Source organism: Trichechus manatus, unplaced genomic scaffold (genome assembly GCF_000243295.1).
Source record: "Trichechus manatus latirostris isolate Lorelei unplaced genomic scaffold, TriManLat1.0 scaffold00025, whole genome shotgun sequence".
Lineage (NCBI taxonomy): Eukaryota > Metazoa > Chordata > Mammalia > Sirenia > Trichechidae > Trichechus > Trichechus manatus.
Genome location: NW_004443961.1, coordinates 3,322,293 through 3,346,719, shown reverse-complemented (window position 1 = coordinate 3,346,719; position 24,427 = coordinate 3,322,293). Strand labels below are relative to the sequence as shown.

The window sequence follows — 24,427 nt, the reverse complement described above, 5'->3', positions numbered from 1 at the left end:
GTTGTGGCTTTCAGATGTTCTGTTACACACCCAGCCTAGACTGTTAGAGCTCTCGTCTGAAATTTCACACTTAATAGGCATGAAATCCTATACTATTTTCCTGGCTTTGGCCCTAAGATGGGTATGACTTCTGACACCCCAGAGTGGTCCACACAAGGTGATGATCCATTAGTTGCTCCACTTGCTCCATGGAGAGGCCTTGGCAACAGCATCTTTTTTTCTGAACAACAAACAGCCTTTTAAAGGGAGCAGCAGGGTTCTCTTGCCTCCTGTCTCATAGGCCTTTGCCCCTATCTCCATATGTCCAGATCCTCTCCATCCTTCAAGGCCCAGATGAAATATCACCTCCTCTCTGAAGCCTTCCCTGATCCCCCCAGCTTGATGCAATTCCTCAACTTAGTGGACTTTTTACAGGAACTGCTTGTTGGCTATGCTTAGGGTGCAGGGTAGGGGCATGGGGAGACTTAAACTCTAATCGCACATCACCTGTGTCTCTCTGACCGTACCTGTGATCACTCTTCCCAGAAACATACTTGTCTGTGAATAAAACTTATCTTCCTATTAACATGTAAGCTTCTCTCTAAGGACAGAATTTTTCTGATCCATCAGCGTAGCTCTCAGAGAACTTAGCACAGTTCTTCACATGTAGTAAAGACTCATAGACACGTGTTAGGTGGATGGAGGGAGGAAGGGAAGGAGGGAGGGAAGGCAAGAAAAATCACAATGGTTTTCAAAATCTATACATCTCCTTATGTTTAACCCAGAACATGCACGGAGACCTGTTCCCTTGTCTTTGTTTGTTTTTTAACCCATTATACAGATTCAGGCAAATATCTTAGTGAAGAACCATAGAAGATTGAATTGTCAAATCATAGACTCTAGCTATGCATAGCCTTTTAATCCCCTGGGGCAGTCAGACCTTCTATATAACAGAAAGGATACTATCCCTTTAAACTGGGTATTTTAGCTTCTTCTGAAAAATATGACTTCCTGCATCAGCTTCTTGCTGACTCCTGAATCTGCTCCATGTGAGTTATTACTTGAAATTAACCTGTAGTGTCCCCTAGACAAATCTAAATCAATATTCAAACCAAGTGAGAGTTTGTAGGAATAAGTCCCAAAGATGGCAGAACCCAGCAGCGCTGTGGAGCTAGGCTGGGTAAGGACACCAAAGTAATGGGCTGGACAGCCAGAGGAGACGGGGAAAAGACAAGGGCCAGCAGTAGGAAGGGAAAGACCCTAAAGAGCAGGGCCCCCAGCCTCTAGCTCAAAATTCTGTCCATCTCCTGTCCACACTCTCCCCACACTCCCAGCCTATACCCTAAGCATAGCCATCAGTCAGTTGCCATCAAGTGTGCTCTGGCTCATGGTGACTCCATGTGTGTCAGACTAGAACTGTGCCCCATGGGATTTTCTTTTTTTAATTGTTGTAGTTTAAGTGAAAGTTTACAATTCAAGTCAGTCTCTTATACAAAAATTTATACATACATTGTTATGTGACCCTAATTGCTCTCCCTATACTGTGACAGCACACTCCTCCTTTCCACCCCGGATTTCCCGTGTCCTTTCAACCAGCTCCTGACCCTGTCTGCCTTCTCATCTCACCTCCGGACAGGAGCTGCCAGTTTAGTCTCATGTATCTACTTGAGCTAAGAAGCATACTCTTCACAAGTATCATTTTATGTCCCACAGTCCAGTCCAATCTTTGTCTGAAGAGTCGGCCTCGGGAATTATTTTAGTTCTGGATTGTCAGAGAGTCCAGGGGCCATGCTCTCTGGGGTTCCTCTAGTCTCAGTCAGACCATTAAGTCTGGTCTTTTTGCTCCATGGGGTTTTCAGTGGATAATTTTTCAGAAGTAGATTACCAGGCCTTTCTCCTGCTACCCAAACTACCTATTCCCCAACAAAACTTGGACTGCCACCATTCTTTGGGCCTGTGATAATTTTTACCTTCTTTTGTCTGGTGAATTTCTTCTCAAGCTTTTGTTATTTAGTAACTCAACCAACAAGTATTTCTTGAGTGTCTACTGTGTGCAAGGCAAAGATGTGTAAGAAAGAGAAACAGAGGAGACTCTCCCTTCTGCAGGGATCCTCCCAGCCCAGTGCTTCCTTGACTAGTGTGGAGGAGACCCAGATCCCCCATGCTGCAAAGCCGTCCTTACCCCACCAGCAGGAGGTGGACCACATGAATGTGGGCCGTGTACAGAATACCAGCTGCTGTCGAGCCTGTTCTGGCTCATGGCGATTCCCTGTGTATCAGAACAGAGCTGTGCTCTAGAGAGCTTTCAGTGGCTGATTTTTCAGAAGTAGGTTGCCAGGCCTTTCTTTTAAGGTGCCTCTGGGTGGACTTGAACCTCTGGCCTTTCAGTTAGCATCTGAGTGTGTTAACCGTTTGCACCACCCAAAAATGAAATCCGTTGCCATCAAGTTGCTTCTGATTCATAGCGACCCTATAGAACACAGTAAAACTGTCCCATAAGGTTTCCACGGCTGTCATCTTTATAGAAGCAGACGGCAGGGTGGATGGTGGTTTGAACCGTTGACCTTTTGATTAGCAGCCAGGCGCTTTAACCACTGTGCAACCAGGGCTTATTTGCACCACACAGGGACTCCTTAATACAGAATAGGTCATTGATTCGAAGACGCACGTTTTAACGTCTCTGACACATCTCCTAGTCAGTGGTACCATACAATTGACAGCGATTTTTCTTTCTGGTGCTATATAAAATAAATGGAATATCTCACGGTCGACCGTGTCATCGTTCCAGTGAAATGCACTATAACACACTTTGATTACAACTGTGAAAAATTTTTTTTTAATTTAACAATTAACCTATGTGCAGAAAAAAAATTGGAAGGAAATTCTCTAAAATATTAACAGTTTTTATATCGGGGTGGTAGGATAATGGGTGATTTCTTTCCATATTTGTTTCTACTTTCTAAAGAAATAAAAAAGGGTTTTGGGAATCAGACTAATTTGAATGCAGAATACCAGTCTACTATGAACTCTGTTTCTGGGCAAATAAATTCCTGAGCCTGGGTTCATGGAAAGTGGGGAATGTCTTGCCTACTCTCTCAGGGTTCTGTAGAGAAACAGAAGCAGACTACTCTTTAGGATAAGGACAGAATGTATCCAGTTTATGGAATATTCTTCAAGTGGGTGATACAGTGCTGGGAGGGAGAAGAGCAGAGACCTTCTTGTTGGTTGTTAGCAGCCAAGGAATCATGGCGACCCCTTCTTAATGGTTGCGTTTGTTGGATGTGCCTTTCGGCTTCTGTTAGGCTAATTTTTCAGTGCAGCAATGTACTTGTATATAGATATTGCTACATTGTTTTGATCCATGACATGTTAGAACTCACAGGAATTTTGGTTTCATAGGTGAAGAAACAAATGAGATAGAGTCTTGTTAATCACACCATGCTAATTGTTACTGAGCTAAGACATTGCCTGCTCTCTGTATGTTTTTACTACAAGGGGTTTTGTAAAAGGCGTGCTTTGAAAAGATGGATAATGCTACTTTTTCAAGTTTCCAAACCTAGTTTGCTAGATCCAGCATTGTGGAAACAGGGAGCTTCATCCCCTAATAAAACTTGATTTTTAAAGCCCCAAGCAGTGCCAGCGTTGCTAAGGCTATTGCTACAGTGAGTGTGTGTTCCCTCTTTCAGGATGTTGGTGGCTATAACCAGCATCCTTACCCTCATCCTCTGTTCTCCCTGTGGCAGCTAGAGGTCAGGAAGAAACGTCATGGCCGTATTTTTAGAGACGGGAACTAGACATATAAGAATGTCAAATGCCGAGGCATTGCTGCCTTGGCAAAGAATACAGGCACCCTGAACAAGAGGTCCCATTTCCAAGCCACATGCTTAATCAGCATGTTTTCTAAGTCAAAGGTACACCAAGAGAAATATGCATTTATATTTTGCAGTGGGGAAATGTGCTTCTATATAGCTATTGTTATGTTACATTGAAGCCTGAATAGTTAGAACTCAGTGGGGTTTGGGGGCTTATATAGATGAAGAAGAAAATGAGGTCCATCGCATTTTGTTAAGCAACCATGCTAATTGATACTGAGCTCGGACCTTGCGTGGCCTCTGTATATTTTTATCGAAAGGTGTTTTCCAAATGGCGTACTTTGAAAAGAGGAATAACACTTCTTTTTCACGTTTCCTCACCTGGTGAAAGGCTTAGGACCAGAGCTCAGTTTTGTTGATCCTGCACCCTCTTCATCCGTTCATCTTGCCTTCATTAGTATAGCGGATGAGGTGTCGTTTCTTTTAGCGCTTGAACATGGATAGCATTTACAACTCTTTGTTTGGGTAGCATCTCCAAGGCAAATTCTTAGTACGTTTTATTCTTTTATTTCCGATGTAAACATAAGCACAACTCTTTCCAGTCATGTAAGCTTGTTCTTCGGTGTTTTTTCTCGTTAGGATGATTCTCTTGTCCAGGCAAGCTTCAGAATTTTGCCTGGATTCGTTGCCTGAGAGTTGGCGTTTGTACATTTCGTTTGGGTACTAATGGATAATTTCTTTTTAAATGCCCTCTTCACTCCGGAATGTTACAATGCCGTGGAAATTGCTGCAACGTCATTTGCACAAACTTCCTGCTTCGGGGCCCATCCAGGAGATGTGGAGTTAGTTCTGCAAGTTTACTGGTCACCCAGTATGTACCAGGCAAATATGAATGTCATTTAATCAATGTGCTGTGCAATAATACAAGATGTGCAAGGCGCCCGATGTATTTAGAGGAAGGTGTCAGAGAAAGGTTCATAGTGGTGATGATTGAATAGGGTTTCGAAGATAAATAGTTCCTTGGGGAGGAAAAGTGGGGAAAGACTTCTCAGTCAGAGGAAAAGCAAAGAGCACAGCCAAGACCACAGGAAACAGCATGGTGTGTGCATACAGAGAAGAGCCAGCAGGAGTCGGTGTGTGGCCGGGCATGAAGGGGAGCCACAGGGTGGCATACTGGTTGCCAGTGAGTCATCTTCAACTCATGGCGACCCCATGTGTGTCAGAGTACAACTGTGTTTCATGGAGTGTTCAATGGCTTATTTTTCAGAAGTAGATCGCCAGGCCTTTCTTCCAGGGTGCCTCTGGGTGGACTCCAACCTTGAACCTTTTGGCTAGCAGCCAAATGCATTAACCATTTGGATTCCTTAACATAAAAACAACATCAACAATTTTAAAAAACAAAAAAAACTCTATTTCCGTACAGAATCATATTTACAGGTGTAAAACAAAACAAATAAATGAAAAAGTTACTTGCCGTCTGGTGGATTTCAACTCATGGAGACCCCATGTGTGTCAGAGTAGAACTGTGCTCCATGGGGTTTTCAGTGACTGATTTTTCTGAAGTAGATCACCAAGGCTTTCTTCCAAGGCACCTCTGGGCAGGTTCAGACCACCATCCTTTTGGTTAGTAGCCCAGCACTTAACCATCTGTACCACCCAGAACCTCATCTTGCAGGTTTAGGGGCCAGAATTTCACTACACATCTTGGGAGTCACAGTTCAATCCATAGTGCCGTATTTTTCACTGCTGGCTCTTGTTCTTGCCTCTCTGGAGCTTCCAGTTGCCAACACAAAGATTTTCATCATCCGTGGTCCACTTCTTAGATTTCATTAGGAAAACACCGTTGAGCTCCTCCCAGTGGGAAATGAGCACTTTCCATGTTGGTCCGGCTCCTGTGGCTCATAACCTGTCTTTCTCATGATGTAAAGTACCCCGACTGTAGGCCCTGAAGAAACAGCCCTGTCAGCTCCCAGACAATGGTGGCATTTTCCTACCTTGGTATGGAGCTTCAAGCTTGTCAGCCGAGTTCAAATTGACTGCATCAAGGAACAAAGGGTTCCCATTGACCAGCAGGCCTCCAGAACAAGGCACACTATAAATGGCTTGTCCTACCAAATGCCGAAGCATCTTTCAAGCTATAGAAATCTCATAGGGCTGATATTTAAATGGAAACGAGGTGGCAGATAGACGTTTAACTAATTCCATCCTCTGTCAGCTGTTTTCTTAGCATGGTTGCACAATGGCGCCTTCCAGAAAGAGTGCTGCTGGCGAGAGACATGGCTGATCTCATTTCTGGGACGTTATAGGGTTAAATGTTTAAAAGCTTTTTTTATTTTTTTTTAAAGTAAGTTGTAAAGACAATAAACACTCTTAAAGGAAATTTAGTCACATCTGCCTATTGTGAAATAATGAAGTCATAACTGTAGAAATTGAAGAATTTAAGCATGTATCACTTCTCCTTATAATCTCAGGAAGACAAGTAAGATTTATTATAAATCAACAGCGTGATAGTCTTCGTTTAGAAAGTTGTGAAATACTCACAAAAGGAATGAGCCAGTGAGTGTACTATGTGTGACTAGGATGTTACTGTCAGCAGGAATAATCAGGAATAATTTTTGGTATCAGCCATGATGTCATTAATGTTTATATAGTACTAGGGGTTGATGATTTGATTCAGAGAAATTCTTTTTTTTTTTTTTTTAATTGTGCTTTAAGTGAAAGTTTACAGTTCAAGTCAGTTTCCCATCCAGAAATTTATACACACATTGCTATGTCACCCTAGCTCCTCTTCCTATAATATGACAGCACACTCCTCCTTTCCACCCTGGATTTCCTGTGTCCATTCAACCAGCTCCTGTGCCTTTTTGCCTTCTCATGTCACCTCCGGACAGGAGCTGCCCATTTAGTCTCCTGTATCTACTTGAGCTGAGAAGCACACTCTTCTCGAGTATCGTTTTATGTCCCATAGTCCAGTCCAAATTTGGTCTAAAGAGTTAGCTTCGGGAGTGGTTTTGGTTCTGAGGTAATGGAGAATCTGGGGGCCATATCTTCCAGGATCCCTCCAGTCTCAGTCAGACCATTAAGCCTGGTCTTTGTGAGTTCTGCACCCCACTTTCCTCCTGCTCTGTCAGGGACTCTCTGCTGTGTTCCCTGTCAGGGTGGTCGTTGGTGGTAGCCAGGCACCATCTAGTTCTTCCGATTCAGAGAAATTCTTAATTACTCTTTTATACTGCATCACTATAAAATTACTCCAAGAGCTGTTTTATATAACTTGATGTTAGGTGCCGTCGAGTCAGTTCCGACTCATAGCAACCCTATGTACAAAAGAACAAAACCCTGCCCAGTCTCGCCCTGTCCTCACAACCATTGCTGTGCTCGAGCCCATTGTTGCAGCCAGTGTGTCAATGCATCTCATTGAGGCTCTTCCTCTTTTTTCACTAACCCTCTACCTTACCAAGCATGATGTCCTTCTCCAGAGGCTGGTCCTTCCTGATAACATGTCCAAAGTACGCGAGACAAAGTCTCACCCTTCTCGCTTCCAAGGATCATTCTGTCTGTACTTCTTCCAGGACAGACTTGTTGGTTCTTCTGCAGCCCATGGTATATTCAGTATTCTTTGCCAACACCATAATTCAAAGGCATCAGTTCTTCTTTGGTCTTCCTTATTCATTGTCCAGCTTTCACATGCATATGAGGAGATTATAAAATATCATGGCTTGAGTCAGGTGCACCTTAGTCCTCAAAGTGATATCTTTGCTTTTTAACACTTTAAAAAGGTCTTTTGCAGCAGATTTGCCCAGTGTAATACATCCTTTGATTTTTATTTTTAATTATACTTTATATGAAGGTTTACAAAGCAATTTAGTTTCTCATGAAACAGTTAATACATATATTGTTTTGTGACGTTGGTTGCCAACCCCACGATGTGTCAGCATTCTCCCCTTCTCGACCTTGGGTTCCCCATTACCAGCTTTCCTGTCTTCTCCTGCTTTCTCGTCCTTGCCGCTGGGCTGGTGTGCCTGTTGAATCTTGTTTTCTTTTATGGGCCTGTCTAATCTCTGGCTGAAGGATGAACCTCAGGACTGACTTCAGTGCTGAGTTAAAATGGTGTCTGGGAGCCATAGTTTTGGGATTTCTCCAGTTTCTGTCAGACCAGTAAGTTTAGGTCTCTGTCGTTTTATTTCTCGACTGCTGCTTCCATGGGCTTTGATTGTGGAAATCCTTGACAGCGTCAATCTTTTCTCCATTTATCATGATGTTCTTTATTGGTCCAGCTGTGAGGATTTTTGTTTTCTCTGTGTTGAGGTGTAATCCATACTAAAGGCTGTAGTCTTTGATCTTCATCAGTAAGTGCTTCAAGTCTTCTTCACTTTCAGCAAGCAAGGTTGTGTCATCTGCATATGGCAGGTTGTTAATGAGTCTTCCTCCAATCCCGATGCCACATTCTTCTTCACATATAACTAGTACTTAATCAATTCTGACAGTGTACTAATTTTATAAAACAAAAGTTAAGTTGAGGTGTGTTCTTGGGGTGCGGACTCCCTGGTGGTGCAAACAGTTAACATGCTCAGCTGCTAACCAAAAGACTGGGGGTTCAAGTCCACCCAGAGGCACCTTGGAAGAAAGACCTGGTGATGTACTTCTGAAAAATCAACCACTGAAAACCCTGTGGAGCTCCATTTTTATCCCTTTGACCATTATCGTTTTCACCAAAGGCTGTAGCTGTAAGTGCCGGGCACTCATTTATTTACCCATTCTCAAATGTCCAGCTCCTGCTACGTGCCAGGCCCAGGTCTGGGTGCTACAGCAATGGAGAAAACAGATAGAAGTCCCCGCCTGTCCTGATCCAATAACCAGGAGCTGTTAGTGATGCATGATATTACCACGCCATCCACTTAGTAGGGTATGATTCTTGATGAGCAAAACCTTTGAGCTTAACAGTCAGAGGATAATCTTCCTAGTCCATATGTAGACAGGGAATCATGTCACCAATTTGTTCCTGAGAGCACTTAGCACAGTCCCTGGGTGCTGTACATGTTAACACACTCAGCTTCTAACTGAAAGGTGCCCTGGAAGAAAGGCCTGGTGATCTACCTCCAACGAAGCAGCTGTTGAAAACCCTCTGGAGCACAGTTCTACTCTGACACACATGGGGGCTCAAGGAGTTGGGGCTGACTCAACAATTGGGGGGGAAACACATACAGAAAAAATGAGGAGTTTGATATGCAGTGGAATGAGATTTAGCAGGAAAGGAAGGAACCTAGAGATTGAACACACCCCTCAAAGTGTGACCCCAGCTGGCAGTGGGAGGAAGTCACTCTAGCCAGAGAGAGGTGGAGCAGAGGTGGTAAGCTATAAATTGAGTTGACCAGATTAGTAGTCAGTGTCCACAAGGTCTGACAAGGTAAAGAGATAGGTTTCCTGGCAGGGAGACTGGGGTCTGGTGACATTGCAGGTATCACAGATGCAGTGTCCACTCTCCTATCTCAAACCTCCTTACATAGATTTCTGAACTCTTTTGCTCCAAGCCCAGATTTAATCTCAACATAACCTTCTAGGCAGTAGGTGTTTGGGAGGCCTAGCTGCACATAGCAGGGACTGTGAGGTAGAGGTTCAGGCAGAGAAATCATTGAGCCATTGGTGCGCTGGAAGAGGGAGGTGGGGCCCATGCTTAGAAGGATCAGCATGCTGGAAGATCGTATAATCGCAGACATGGATTCAGAGAAGCAAGAAGTCACCCAGTTCGTGGAAAGGATGTAATGTGGGAGTTTGGTTATAGCTAGACAACAGAAGTCTTGGCCACAAAATGAGTATGGGGCCAACAGTGACACAAGACTTCTGAGTCACTCGAGGGAGGTCCTGTGATTTCACCTTGACCAAGAACTTAATATCTGAGGAAGGCACGGGGGGAGGGAGCCAGGCAGGTAATCGCAATCCATATCTGCTGAGGGTATAATCCAAGGTCTCCTTAGAACAATCCTCGGCACTTTGTCTGCAGGAGCCCCAGAGCTCAGCAGAAAGGTCTGGGGTGAGCTCAAGGGGAAGGGATGCCTGTCAGAAGAGCTGGCCTCCCCATTTTAAATGAAATCAGAGCTGCTCTGATTTTGCTATTGAGATTTCATTTGGAAGACAGTCAAACATTTAAAAATCACTGTTTTCAAGTAAAGATGTTCGTTGTTGTTGTTGTTAGGTGCCATCGAGTCAATTCCGTTCCCAAGCAACCCCATGTGACAGAGTAGAACTGCCCCATAGGGTTTTCTAGGCTGTAAACTTTACAGGAGCAGATCACCAGGTCTTTCTTCTGTGGCACCGCTGGATGGGTTTGAACCACCAAACTTTCAGTTGGCCTTAAAGATGTTCATTAGAGCTCCTCAAACTTTAGTGTAGGAACGGCTTTATTAAGTGTGCGGATTTCCTGGCCCCTGCTCCAGAGATTCTGATTCAGTACATTTAGGTAGAACCTAACAGGCCTTCCTAGGGAGAGCTGATGATGATGGTGCCGTGGCCTAGACCCCAAGTGTGGGACTCAGTGTCCCCTCTCCTGGCTCCCCAGTCAGGAATAATACAAAGAAAGCCGTTTCCCTGTGTCCAGGCTGGTCAACACTTTCTAGCTTCCTTTCTTTGGAGCTCCTGGGTGGCCTGAATGGTTAGTGCACACGGCTGCTAACTGAAAGGTTGGCAGTTCGAGTCTACCCAGAGGTGCTATGGAAGAAGGGCCTGGAGATCTACGTCTTAAAAATCAGCCATTGAAAACTTCGTGGTGCACAGTTCTACCCTGACACACATGGGTCGCCATGAGTCAGAGCTGACTCCACAACACCTGGTTTGGTGTTTGGTTTTCCTTCTTTTACCCCCTGGGAAGTCCAGTAAATGCAGCACAACCTAGAAGCTGAAAGAACCAGGCTAGCTCTCCTGGACCTCAGGGGGCACCGAAGAATTGAAATGCAGCAGCTGTTCCTTTGAACATCCCTTTAAATTCCCGTGGGGAATCTCCTGCTCTGCCAGAGTTTTCTTACAGCAAAGCTGGCTTGGAAGAAAAGGAGAAACAGAATTAAATCTTCATTCTTTGCCATGTCTCCTTTGTTCTGCTTTAGGCCAAACGACCCCTCAGTCAAAGGGCTGTTTGTGAGCTTCTATGGTGAAGAGCCTCGCACAGCCCTGGGCAGACTTACCTTTGTACACAGAGATGGTAGGATAATAAGTAACAGCAGACCTGTAATGAGACAATACCAAAAAAACAACAACAACAAGAAACCAGTTGCCATCAAGTTGATTCCAGCTCATGGTGGTCCCATGTGTGTCAGAATAATCTGTGCTCCATAGGGTTTCCAATAGCTGATTTTTTTTTGGAAGTAGATTGCCAGACCTTTCTTCCAAGATGCCTCTGGGTGGACTCCAACCTCCAACCTTTCAGTTAGCAGCTGAGCACATTAACCATTTACACTAATGAGATAATAAGAGCTAGCGTTTTTAGTGGATTTTATAGTTTGCAAAGTATTCTCACACTTATTTCATTTTATCCTTACATCCACCCAGTGCAGCGTGTGTCAGCAATGAAGTGGCCCCAGCACCTGGAGAAATTCCCAGCTAGTTCCCACCCTAACCCGTGGACAAAGTGTCTCCTTCACACGGCCATCCAGGTTCAGAATGTCCATATCCTCCACCTCCAAGGATTTACACATTTACGTGTACCCGGGACTTTTGGGTTATAGGAAGTTGGCAGGTGGTTGGCTCATGGTGGCTGCTTCTGGGCAACTGGGTGCTGAGCCCCTTTGCATTCTGCCACTGTGCTGCTTCTCCCTCCTCCTTTGAGGATTCTGCCGCAGCATGAGGCCTACTATTCCCCTTTTACAGATGGGGAATCGTGGGCTCAGTGAGGCTAAGGTTTCCTCCAGGCCACACAGCCCGTAAGCGCAAAGCCGGCTTTCAAACCCGTCTGGATGCCTCGGGTCTGCTGGGTTTCGAGGCTCTTTTTTATGTAATTTCTGAATGTGCATTCCCACCACCAGGACTCACTGAACCAGTTTACTATATCTGTATATGCCCACACATGGCAATTACTGAGACACATTGCAATTAGTTGACTTTGGCAGCTTATCATTTTGAGAATTTGGAAGCCATAGGCCACCACACGCTAGGGTTTGGGTGGGCTGGGGGTATCTAAATGAAACCGGATTACATCTTTAACCAAGAGCGTGCTGCGCACGCCTTCCTTTCTCTGCTTTTTCCCATTTCCCTCTCGTCCCTTTCAGCAACGTGCTCTCCCCACTCCCACCCCGTTATTTGAACCCTTTACAGGTAAGAGTTCCCTTTACAAGTGAGACTTCAAGTCCGAGGAGGGCCAGGTTGTGACTCATAGTGATAGGGGTTGTTACCGGCTTGCTGCCAACCAGCTGAGCTGCTGGAGGAGAGCAGCCGAGTGTTCAGAGTGCACCCCGCTGTGGCCTGTACACTGGCAGCAGAAGCTGCAGGTGAAAATGGCCCCATTCCTTGGGAATGGAAGAGTCCCTGAGTGGCGCAGATAGTTAACACTCTTGGCTGGTAACCCAAAGTTGAAGGTTCAAGTTCACCCAGCAGCATCTTGAAAGAAAGGCCCGGTGATCTACTTCTGAAAAATCAGCTACTGGAAACCCTATAGAGTACAGTTCTACTGTGACACACATGGGGGCACCGTGAGTGGGGGACGACTCAGTAGCAACTGGTAACTGGTCCTAGAAATCTAACTAGATGCCCTCATGCCATCCGTCCAAGGGCAAGGACGCCAAGCAGCTGCTCCCGTGGCCCTCCCGAACCACTCTCGTGGGGCTGCTTCAATGAGAAGGAGCCCAAGCGGAATTGCAAGGGTTATTATTTCCTTTATTTTCCTCTTTCTTAGTACAGTAGTTGCTTAAATGTCAGTTGTAAATAGCTCGAGTGCTTTGCAAGCTGGTTTAGTTCTCAGCCTGAAGGAAAAGCTGTCTCCCCAGCACAGTCTGTGAGCTGTTCCCGCAGGCTCCCCGTTTATAGGCTCTGGATTAAATTGAGGAGTTGGTGTCTCTGCCTTTCGCAGGAAGGAAGCTCGGTGGAGTTCTAACTCTGATGAAGACCTGGATGATGTTGAATGGCCAAGGCCAAGGGCCAGGTCGAAAAATGACAACCAAATTGTAGAGCTTTCATTTTGAAAAGCACCATCATTTTATTCTCAAGGATGGTGAATTATGTGAGAAAATGTGCTTAGGAATTGTAAAAGAATCTATAATATTTCTAAGCTGATTTAATGGTGATAATACTTGCTTCTGTTTACTGAGATCCTACTATGTGCCAAGGAGTTCCTGGGCGACGCAAATAGTTAAGTGCTCAACTAGTAGCTGGAAGTTTGGTGGTTTGAACCCACCCAGAGGGACCTTAGAAGTCAGGTCTGGCGATCTGCTTCCAAAAGGCCACAGCCCTGAAGACTCTATGGACTAGTTTTACTTTGTAACACATGGGGTCGCCATGAGTCGGAATTGACTCATTGGCAACTAACAAAAACCACTATGTGCCGGGGTACATACTAGTAGCTTTGGTAAACTCTGATATATATAATCTTTCCCACGGTCCTATGAAATAGACATTATCTTTAAAAGAAAACGAGGCTCAAGAAGGAAAGTAATTTATCCAAGAACGCACAGTTGGTTAGTGGGCCATGCAGGATTCGAACCCAGATCCAACTGTTCATGCAATGGGTGGAAATAAAACAGTGGTTAAATGAGAAAAGTGGCCACAAGAAAATACTGACCAGATCTCTGTTTCTATTGTTGAGTGGTTTTAGAATTTTTCAGTGATTAGATGGTCTCATCAGTTTTACTAATTAAGTCAGTGCTTTTTTCCCCTAAATGAGAATGTTCGTACTTTCTGAAATGCTGACCTTATCTGCGTGACTTTGCTTGTAATCGGTCAATGAGGCTGAGCCTGCTGCAGGGAGGGGTCAGTCTCAATTCTGAGCGTTGTCCATCCAGTGCTTGTCCAAGCGCCCAGAGTTGGGTGGTGGTTTCCCAGCCTCATCATAAAGATCACAAATTTTGTTTTGCAAAACCATCTGCTACATAAACAAACCCATTAAGCATATAGCTTATGACATATCACCTTGACAAGACGCAGCCTGGTGGTAGAAGTTTCCATCCAGGCATATAAACATTGGGTCGAGCCTTTCCGTGTTGACTTTTGACTCTGCCATCATGTGGTACGAAAAACAGAGACCTGCCTGTGCTAGGGGCCACTCCCTGTGGGCATGGTGAGCTGGGCCCACAGTCTGCAGAAGGAAGGAGGGTGACACGTGTCCTTCTGCTGCTTCTGCTTCCAGAAGGCAAAGTGAGTCCTCCAGGAGAGCTGAAACGCCCTGGAAGTTCAGCCTAAAACAATGCTCATCGACTCTCTTGACGGTTGGGGATTGGGTGACCAGTGTTTACTTATAGGTGTACTTATACTCTGGCTCCTTCCACAGAGATTGAAGTGGTAATTTGTAAGGAAAAGACAACTGTAATAAAGACTCAAAGGAGACTTGGTGGCACAACGGTTAAGCTCTCAGCTGCTAACTGAAAGGTCGGCGATTCGAATCCACCAGCAGCTTCATGGGAGAAAGACCTGGTGATCTACTCCCATAAAGATTATAGCCTTGGAAACCCTATGGGGCAGTTCTGCTCTGTCACACGGGGTCACCATGACTTGGAATCGACTGGACAGCACACAGCAACAACAGTAAAGACTCAAGTATATAACCCCTGAGGTCATCTTGTAGCTAAATAACAAAAAGAGAACATCACCCCTTAAGTACTGTACTCCTTTGAAAAGTCACCTCTATGAGACCAAACAGTCAAGAATTACTTTAAAACAAAGATGAGGAATGTAAGGGAGCAGGGAAACTAGATTAATGGAAATGGAACAACCAGAACAGAAATAATGAGAATGTTCATGCATTGTGAAGAATGTAACCAATGTCACTGAACAACTTATGTAGAAACTGTTGAATGGGAACCTGAACTGCTACATAGACCTTCACCAAAAATACAATAAAATATTATTTAAAAAAAAAAGACTCCACTTCCTATCTTGAAGACCAGGAGGCTGAGAATCATTATCTGGCTTTTATTTAAGCTCTTGCTGGGTCTTTGTTTTTCTTTCAGGAATTTAATCAGGCACACTCGTGAAACAAATTCTGGGGATTCACATTGCCCCAGATCTGCACTTTGTAATATGGCTACATGTGGCTATTTAAATTTGAATTCATTAAAATGAAATAAGACTAAAAAGTCAGCTCCTCAGCCACACTAGCCACTTGTCAAGTGCAAGTAACCACACGTGGCGGCTGTATTGGAAGGTGTAGACATAGAACCTTCCCACCATCAGAGACAGTTCTACTCGACAGTTCTGCCCTAGAGAGGACCCTTCTTTATCATACTCAGCCATGCACTTCCTTTTCTTGTCTACCTTCCTGCTTTGGGAAGGAAATCCACATCCAGCTTGGTGGGGGGCTGCTGTATCACCTTGAGCAGCAAAGGCAACCCAGGAACTCTGCCTCTGAATCATCATCCCGTCACGTCAGTGACCCACGTAACAAAGTCAAGAGATATCTTTAAGAATAAATTTCCGTGATATGTGAAGAAGCTCGTATATAATATCAATAGGAGAAGCAGGATACAAAATTTTATATATACATATATATATATGTATATATGTATCATTCCAGTTTTGTGTGTATATATCCAGCCATTTCTGAATTGTAGAAATAAAGGAATTTTTTTCCTTTCTTTATACTAGCCTGCATTTTCCAATTGGAGAAGGACATCATGATTGGTAAAGTGGAGGGTCAGCGAAAAAGAAGAAGACCCACAATGAGATGGATTGACAGAGTGGCTGCAACAATGGGCTCCAGCATAGCAACAATTGTGAGGATGGCGCAGGACTGGGCAGTGTTTCGTCCTGTTGGACATAGGGTCACGATGAGTCAGAACTGACTTGAGGACACCCAACAGCAACATTTTTTATAGTTAGAAATGCTAGTTTGTTTTTAGAAAGAAAAATACTGCTCCCAAAATTGAGGAGTGAACTTCTTAACCTTCAGGAGGTACAGTTCCAGTGGTTGTTATGTCAGCTGCTGTCAGGTCAGCTCTGACTCATGTCGACCTCATGTACAACAGAATGAAACATTGCCTGCTCCTGCATCAACGGCGTGATCGTCAGTATGTTTGGGCTCATCTTCCAGCACTGTATCCGACCATATTCTCTTGTGATTCATTAGGTTTCATTGGCTCATTTTTGGCGGTAGATCGCCAGGCCTTTCTTCCTAGTCTGTGTTAGTCTAGAAGCTCAGCTGAAACCTGCCCGCCATGGGTGACCCTGCTAGTATTTGAAAGACCGGTGGCTTAGCTTCCAGCATCACAGCAACCCACAAGCCACCCCAGTAAAGCCACACTGACAGATGGGTGGTGGACAGTTCAGGCAGAATCAGTTTATCCACAAATTCCTCTTCATTCTTGGAGGTAAAATAACTTCTAAAATGAAGGGGAGGTAAGATTTTGTAACTAGATATGACAGCTAACATTTATTGCTAACATATATTTATGCACGCATTCTTACGTTATTATAAGTATCTGTGTTCTCACTCCAACTGTATTATCAATCCTCAAGGGCAATGTGTCTTTAGTCTCCCCAACAGCACCCTGAAAGCACGCAATAACTCTTAGGAACTGACTCACCAGCCAATTGGCTGACCTTGCCGTCACTTTTATGTTTTATGTCCATGAAATGTGTTAACATTTCGCCTCATTTTGCTCTGGGTCTGAGGCAGTGCTTTATCCAAATTTGCTCCATGAAATCCAGCAGCTGGGATCCAGGAGCCATTCGTCAGAAAATGAGTAGGTCTGGGTTTGTGTGTGTGGCACGACCCTAATGGAATTCTTAAAAATTATGTTACCCCCGAGACTGTGGCCCCCAGACACCCTGCCAACGCAGAACTTCAGCCACTCCCCAAGTCCACCTCTCAGCCAAAGATTAGACAGGCCTGTAAAACAGACAGCAACACGCGTGAGGAACGTGCTGTTAGTTTATTCAAGTAAACTACACGAGGCCAAATGGGCAGCACCCGCCCAACAGCAAAGACAGGAAACCTGGACGAATGGACACGGAGAACCCGGGGTGGAAGAGGAAGCGGGGAGAGTGCTGACATGTTGTGGGATTGCAACCAAAGTCACAAAACAATTTTGTGTATAAATTGTTGAATGAGAAACTAATATGCGCTATAAACTTTCACCTAAAACACAATAGAATTTTTTAAAAAATTGGGCTAGTTTTATGGGAAAAGTGCTGGGAAGAGAACCCGTTGAAGCTCTTTGATTTGAGTGACGGCAGCTATCCACCCCAGTGTGTTTGGCATCTCCGATAGCTGGCTCCGTGGAGGGAGGGCTTTAATAAAGAGGACTTTGTTTTCAGGAGCTGGCTGTGAGAGGGATGAAACATGCTCGCAGGGCTGGTTCTGACTCTTCCTCGTGTCAGCCAAGACACCTACAGGCAGGAGTTAGTCCGCTCTGCCTTGCTCTCACAGACCCAGAGGACAAGGGGACTGGGGGATGGAGCCCAGCATGTTGGGTTTAATACTGAACTTTATCAGGTATGTGTTACCACCTCCCAGACCTTTGACACTCTTGCACATCACAACACTCGAATGTCGATTTGAGCTACATGACATTTCTGCTCGCTCTCAGAAGCATGAGAGAAGGCAGGAGAGGGAGAGGGAATTGGTTTTCCCAAAAGGCCAGGGGAAGTCTCTATCATTGTACCTGGCGTGCTGGAATGTTTAATGCCCCTATTTGGGGAGTGGTGGGAGTTGAGTGAAAAATGCCTTCTCTTCTTGGAAAGGCAGTCTTACACTGAGGAGTGCTATCAGGGAATTTATGGATGATGAATTTGAGCAGGGCCAGCAGAGGGGAATCCTAGCCTTAGTTTTGCTCAGTGAAGATGCGTTACATTCTAGTAGATCGGCCGTGGTAGTCCTTGGTAATGTTTTCTCCAGGACAGGTGTGCCAGGTTTTCATGTACCTGGCCACCAGGTACCCAAAGTCAAGATCAGGGCAAGGAATGTCCCAAACCATGCAGCTCAGGGTCCCCAGAAGGTCAAGAATGGTCCAGAGAATTCCATCTGGGTCCTGGTGGTGCACCACATGCCTGCTTCTGCGTCTGTTCCTGGATTCAGTTATTGTTGAGGGACTTACTCTTGCCATTTTCAAAACCTTTATTTCCCTTAATAAACTTTATTTTATTTTTGAGAACTACATTGTCATTGTAAAATATTTTTACTTATATTTTATTTATTTAGCAAATGTATATATTGTATCTAAACCTGTTGCTGTCCAGTCAATTCTGCCTCATAGCAACCCTATAGGACAGAGTAGAACTGCCCTGTAGCGTTTCCAAGGAGTGGCTGGTGGATTTGAACTGCCGACCATTTGGTTAGCAGCTGAGCTCTTAACCACTGCACTACCAGGGCTCCTCTATATTCTATACAGTATATCATTAAAATATTATGTATTATAGAAGTATTACTTTCGTATATTAATTATATGAATATTAAGTAATTTCATCTTCACAATAACCCTGAGGTGTAAGTACTCCTGTTTACGCCATTTTATGAATGAGAGAAGTGAGACACTGGGAGATTAAGTAATTTATCAAGCCCATACAGCTGGTGAGTAGCCGAGCTAGAATTTGAACCCAGGCAGTCCAGAGTACATGCTGTTCACCCCTATTAAAATTCAGGAAAAATGCAAAGGCAGAAAATAGTCAAAGACAACTCTAGAGATATCACCTGACATTCTTTATCCTAGACATAGCCTTCCACATAACTGCGGCTAGTCTCCATATTCAGTTTTGTACCCTACTTTTTTTTAAACTTGTAATGATCTTTCCGATATTACATAATATTCCCATCATGTAAATGTACCACTGTTTACTTAACCTCTCTCTTGTGGTTGTCCATTGTGGTTCTCCAATGTTCTGTTATAACGACTAGCTGAGTGATGACTATCTTTGGACAGAATTTCTTCTCTTCTTCAGAACATACTTTGAGGATAGAGTCTCAGAAGTAAAGCTCCCAAGTACGAGAGTATGCACACTTTTGAGGTTCTGGAGCAGTTGGGCGCATTCTTTGATGATGTTCATAGTGACTGTAGGACAGGCCTCCCAGCCAAGAGTTATCTGAGCAGGTATGCAGGCCACCTTGAGAGAACTAATGAGAAATGGGAAGGGTTATGGGCAGAGGAGGCTGGATGTGCCGTGCACCTTCCTTTTACTTAAAGAGAGCTGAGAAGATCCCAGATAGCACCTCTCCGACCTCTTAATGGAGACCTTGGGTGGTGAAAACAGTTAATGTGCTTGACTGCTAGCCAAAAGGTTGGAGGTTTGAGTCCACCCAGAGGTGCCTTGGAAGAAAGGCCTGGCAGTTTACTTCTAAACAATCAGCCATTGAAAACCCTCTGGAGCACAGTTCTACTCTGACACATGTGGGGTTGCCAGGAGTTGAAGTTGACTCACAGCAACTGTTTTTTTTCTTTTTTTTTTTCAACCAGTTGATAGGTGCTTCAGGTTTCTTTAACAAAGGACAGAACCTTCCAGACTTAGGAAGAGGCAGTTCTAGCATAGGAAGGCACACAAGGTTAAGGTCCAAAGTCGATGAGCTAGTTCCCTGTTCTCTATCATTTAACGGCTGTGGAGCCTGGGCCACTTCTGTAATCCCTTTTTTCCCATCAAAACCAGAATCCTGATAACTGACATTCGCAGAGCACTTTAAAGTGTTCCCTGTGGACCTCCTTATCCAATCACTCCCTCAGTTTTCCCAGTGATCTGTGACATAGACGATGCCATTCATAGATTCCAGTTGAGGAAGTGGACACAGGAAAAGACAGAGAGTTAGAAAGGCCCAGAGCCCAGCTCTCCCTCTGTCGGTGCAGCGCAGGATTCAGATTTCATTACTGTATTTTTGAAAGCGTATACTCCAAGAAAATAATCCTTTGACTTAAATTTATCTTAAGGAGAGAAGAGAGAAGGAGAAGGTAACGTATCAAGGAACATGTGGAGGATCATAGAAAAGGACCACATAAACCCATTGCCATCGAGTGGATTCTGACTCATAGCGACCCTGTAGGACAGAGTAGAACTGCCCCATAGGGCTTCCAAGGAGCACCTGGTGGATTCAAACTACTGATCTTTTGGTTAGCAGCCGAGCTCTTAACCACTATGCCACCAGGGCTCCAAGGACCACATAAACCCAACCAAACCTGTTGCCGTCAAGTCGATTCCGATTCATAGGACCCCAAGGAAAACTCCATTGAATAAGAAAAAACAGAAAGGGATAATGAAACAAGAATGCAGAATGTTGATGATTGTTTTCAAATGTTAGGGAATTCTTTTCTCCCTGTTCGTTTGCTGTATTATTTATTCCTTTCCAGTTTTCTCATTTACTGCAGAGAGCAACAAAAACTAAATAAATTGGAGAACATCCACCTACAGAATACTATGTACCTATTCAAAATAATGAGGAAGATAAAATGTGTGTGTGTGTGTGTGTGTGTATCTGTATCTCTGTATCTGCTGGAAGGGCAGATGGTGGATAGATCTGTGTTGCTCCCCCTCCCCACCCCCAGGCGGGTCTTGTTAAGAGTACTCAGCAGGTTTTACCAAATCGTGACAGAATAGAATACAGGGTTAAGAAAGATGCATTCAAAACCTGGTGGGAGGGACTGGGGTGGGAATGTCCCCTGAAAACCAGACTATCAGTGTCCAAGACTCTTTGGAGGGAAAGTGTCCAGGGAAGGTGAGAAGTCCTGGAGTTTCAGGTACTAGAGTGCAAAATAAAACTGAGCCAACAAGCCCTCAGAGGCCACCAAAGATAGGAATTTAACCCAAATAGCAGTGCATTCCAAATGCTTGCACAAAAGGTTTTATAGGAGGCCTTAAGTTCATGGCACAAATGGTTGGTGGTTCTGACATATCCAGCAGCACTGCGGAAGAAAGACCTGGCGATCTGCTTTCCTAAAGATTACAGCCAAGAAAACCCTGTGGAGCAGTTTTACTCTGTAACACATGGGTTCACCATGAGTCGGAATCAACTTGAAGGCAACCGTTTTTAACAGGTGAAGGCCTTTTGTCATATGCAGCCAGGCTGTAGCTGGGTTGGAATGATCTTCAGAACTTTTGCCCTAAAGTAGCTCAGTGCCTTGCTTGCATTTCAGGATTTTATGGGCAGCTGCAAACATTCTGCCCCCCGCACTACCCCGACTCCCAGAGAACCGTGCCACCCAGCAGCTCCTGCAGCATGGTACCCTCCTTTGAGGACTGCCTGGTCCCCACATCTGTGGGCCAGGCTGGTTTGGATGTTTTCCACAGAGCCTTCTCGACTCACTCGGGCATTACAGGTATGTTGGCCAGACTGGCAGGGGAGACCGGTGGGTTTCCTGTGACCAGCCTGGAGTGGATTTGACCCAGCACATGACCACATAAAGTCCTGTCAAATGTTCCCCTGAAATGTCTTATCTTCACCTACCTCTCCAGTCCTTCTCCAGCTCTACTTCTACCACACTAGTTCAGGCACTGTCCTGTCTCTCCCAAGCCGTGTCAGCAGCCTTCCAGTAAGTCTGCCTGAGTCACTCCTTATCTTCACCATTATGACCTCATGCTCCTGTGAGCATTGTATCCCAAACATGAAGCTCAAATAGTTTCAACTGCTTGGAGAATAAAGTCTAATCTCCTCAGCATGGTATTCAAAGTCCCCATGAGTTACACCTGACCAAACTCTCCAAACAGACAACCAATTGTCAGCACATTGGGCCCCCATGTCCCTCCTTCTCTGTCTTTACTCCTTGTTTTCCTCCTTCTGGAATGTTCTTTCCCTACCTCTCCATCTGTGAGAAATCCCATCCTCTTTTATGACTTGACTTGAATATCACCTTTTTGAGGCCATCCTCATCCTTCCCTCAAACACTTTACTTTTATCTATTCAGCCCATATTTGTGCCCCGTCTCATTTTAGCCAGCCACCTACAGGTCACGTTCCTCCCCAACTAATGTCCTTGAGAGCAGAGACCTACTGAAGAACACGTGGTTCCTCCCTGGCCTCCAGTCAGCATTTGGTGAATACACTGCGGGCCCAGTGGGTGTGGTGCGGTGAGAGTCTGACTTCTTGTCTTCTTTCTCTCCCAGTGTATGATTTGCCTTCGGGTTCCTCAAGCCTCTTTGCAGAGTCTCTTCGCAGTGGGCCTGAAGACGCCACGTTCTTGCAGATCAGTGCAGTGGACCGCTGTCCTAGCCAGCTCTCCTCTGTCTATACCGAAGGCTAAAAGCTCCCCTGGCCTCTCCTGCACATCCGGAACCTTCGTGTTGCTTGCCACCTTTTGTTTCCACTCTCACAGACTCCATGAAGAAAGATGTCCACCAAATCAGCAGAACCTGCAAAGCAACTGCTGTGCCTTTGGAAGGCAGGACTGTCTGGTTGGAGCTGGGCTTGGCACGGATGTTTGCAGTCGCTGCTTTTTCTTTCTGGGTTTGCTGGACCAGTGACCAGCATGACTGTCTCTCCAAAGGGAATTTAGAGTTTCACTCTATGGATATCTGTTACTTCCTGGCTGTCAACCTTCAAAGGACACCAATGAAATGATGTGCATATGAAGATGTCGTTTGGGGTCAACCTTGTTGGAAAGTCTAAATAAGGAAGGACATCCCAAATACTCTCCCTCATTGCTGGCCCAGTGCATATCCAGGCACGGGGGAAATCCATGCCCAAAGTACAGTGTGGTCTCAACTCTTGGGAACCCTGGTTTCCCAGCACTGGCCTGCCATTCCCGTGAGCTGGCAGCCCCTTTGCTCGTAGATAGCCCCATGCTAACCACTCGCTTTGCAGTGTTTTTCCAAGAGGGTCTATCCAGCACAGTCCCTTGAAAGGCACTACACCTTGTTTTAGATTGCAGCATCCTATCTTAGTTCTCTCATCTTAAAGACTTGCTATTTATGTCTACTTTAAAAGAAAAAAAAATTGTTTTAGAGGTCTGGTCTTTGGATGGCAATAATTATTATTTTAACCTCCCCCAGCTGCATACATGGTGCCACAGCTGTAGCTGCACCTGGCCCCACCTGGCAGCACCTTTGAGCACTCGTGGAATGTTGGTTATGCTGTGAACAAAGGCTCCCGGAGGGAAATGGGGCAGGCGCACTCCTCGTACCCAGGACTAGCAGGAACTCTTGTGTGTTAACTGTTGAACAACTCCACGCTGAAGACCTTGTACAAAGGAGAAGGTCCCCTGCCTTTTTCACCCTTTGCCTCTGCTCTGCCCAGAGAAGTTCCAGAAGATGCCAGAACAGGGATACACTGAGTTATGTGTGAAGGGGATGTGTGAAGGATGTCAGTTGTCCAGTTGTGTGCGAGCCTCTGCTCACCTCTTCCTGGACAGACACTCACCTGTCTGTCTGTCCGTCTGTCCCCTGTTCTTCTCCTCTACCTCTTTCCACACCCTCCTGACTCTGCCTAACCATCAGTTTTTGGAATTCTGGCCTAAGACAGACAGAGGGGACAGTTACAGAAAGGTGGGCAGAAGGTGGCACCCCATCTTCTCGAATTTTCACAGAGCCCTTGGCCATTTGATACCAAGCCTGAATGGGAAGCCATTTTCTGTGACTCCTTTATAAATCTATTAAAAAGATCCTAAACCAAACACCAAACTCATTGCCATTGAGTCAATTCCAACTCATAGCAACCATATAGGACAGAGTAGAACTGCTGCACAGGGCTTCCAAGGCTGTAATCTTTACAGAAGCAGACTGCCGCATCTTTCTCCTGTGGAGCAGCTGGTGGGTTCAAACTGCCGACGTTTCAGTTAGCAGCTGAGTGCTTTAACCACTGCACCACCAGGCTCCTTTAAAAGATCCTAAGTCCTGTAAATAGGCTATAAAAATTAGCCAAACCCCAAAGACCTGGGAAATTCTGACATTCAGGTACTATTGTATTTCATGGTTTCTTACCTCTCTTTTTAAAATGTTTTCTGACCCAAAATGAAACAATACTATTTGTCAGACTGAGATAATTACAGTCTTCAGCAAGACAATTAAGCAGCTTGGTGTCAGACTTGGGATCCTCTGACCGTTTGTATCATGGCAGATGGGTCCTTCTGGGAACATTTCACCGGAGTCCATTCCAGCAGGCAGTAGACTAAGGTGGATGAAGAACTAAGTGTGGTTATGTCTTTATAGTGCACTTGGTCAGTCTAGTTTGGGCGGGGGAAGGCTCTGCTTTAAGAAAAAGCCCTCATACAGATGTCCAGGTCTGCAAAAGGGAGGAGTTACCCACTTTGCAAAAGCCTGCTCTACTTTACAAAAGGATGCACATCAGGCTGTCTTTACAGATGGGCGCTCGGGCCTGACTGCGTAGGATCCCGTCTTCAGCAGGTCTTGTGGGTTATGTCACTAGGCTAAAACAAGGACCCACACCCGCTGACACTGGTGCAGTCAATAGCATCCCTCCTGTGTCCTTTATCACACCCTGGAGAGAAAGAAACACCCTGGTGTCGCTATGCATTCTTAAGTTCTGAAGCCTTTAGGATGAGGAGAAAAGAAACTAAAAGGCTAGGTTGAGATTTGCAG

The 24,427-nt window shown here is 45.1% G+C and overlaps 1 protein-coding gene across 1 annotated transcript in view; it reads left to right on the top strand.

Moving 5' to 3' along the window:
- GLIS3 (GLIS family zinc finger 3) overlaps positions 1-22,238 on the top strand; it is a 549,271-nt gene extending 527,033 nt beyond the window's left edge. The window contains exons 10-11 of the mRNA XM_023728586.1: positions 21,032-21,214; positions 21,998-22,238. Of these exons, the coding sequence (XP_023584354.1) occupies positions 21,032-21,214; positions 21,998-22,134 (320 nt within the window). The 3' untranslated portion in view covers positions 22,135-22,238. The remainder of the gene's footprint in view (positions 1-21,031; positions 21,215-21,997) is intronic.
- The last annotated feature ends 2,189 nt before the right edge of the window (positions 22,239-24,427 follow it).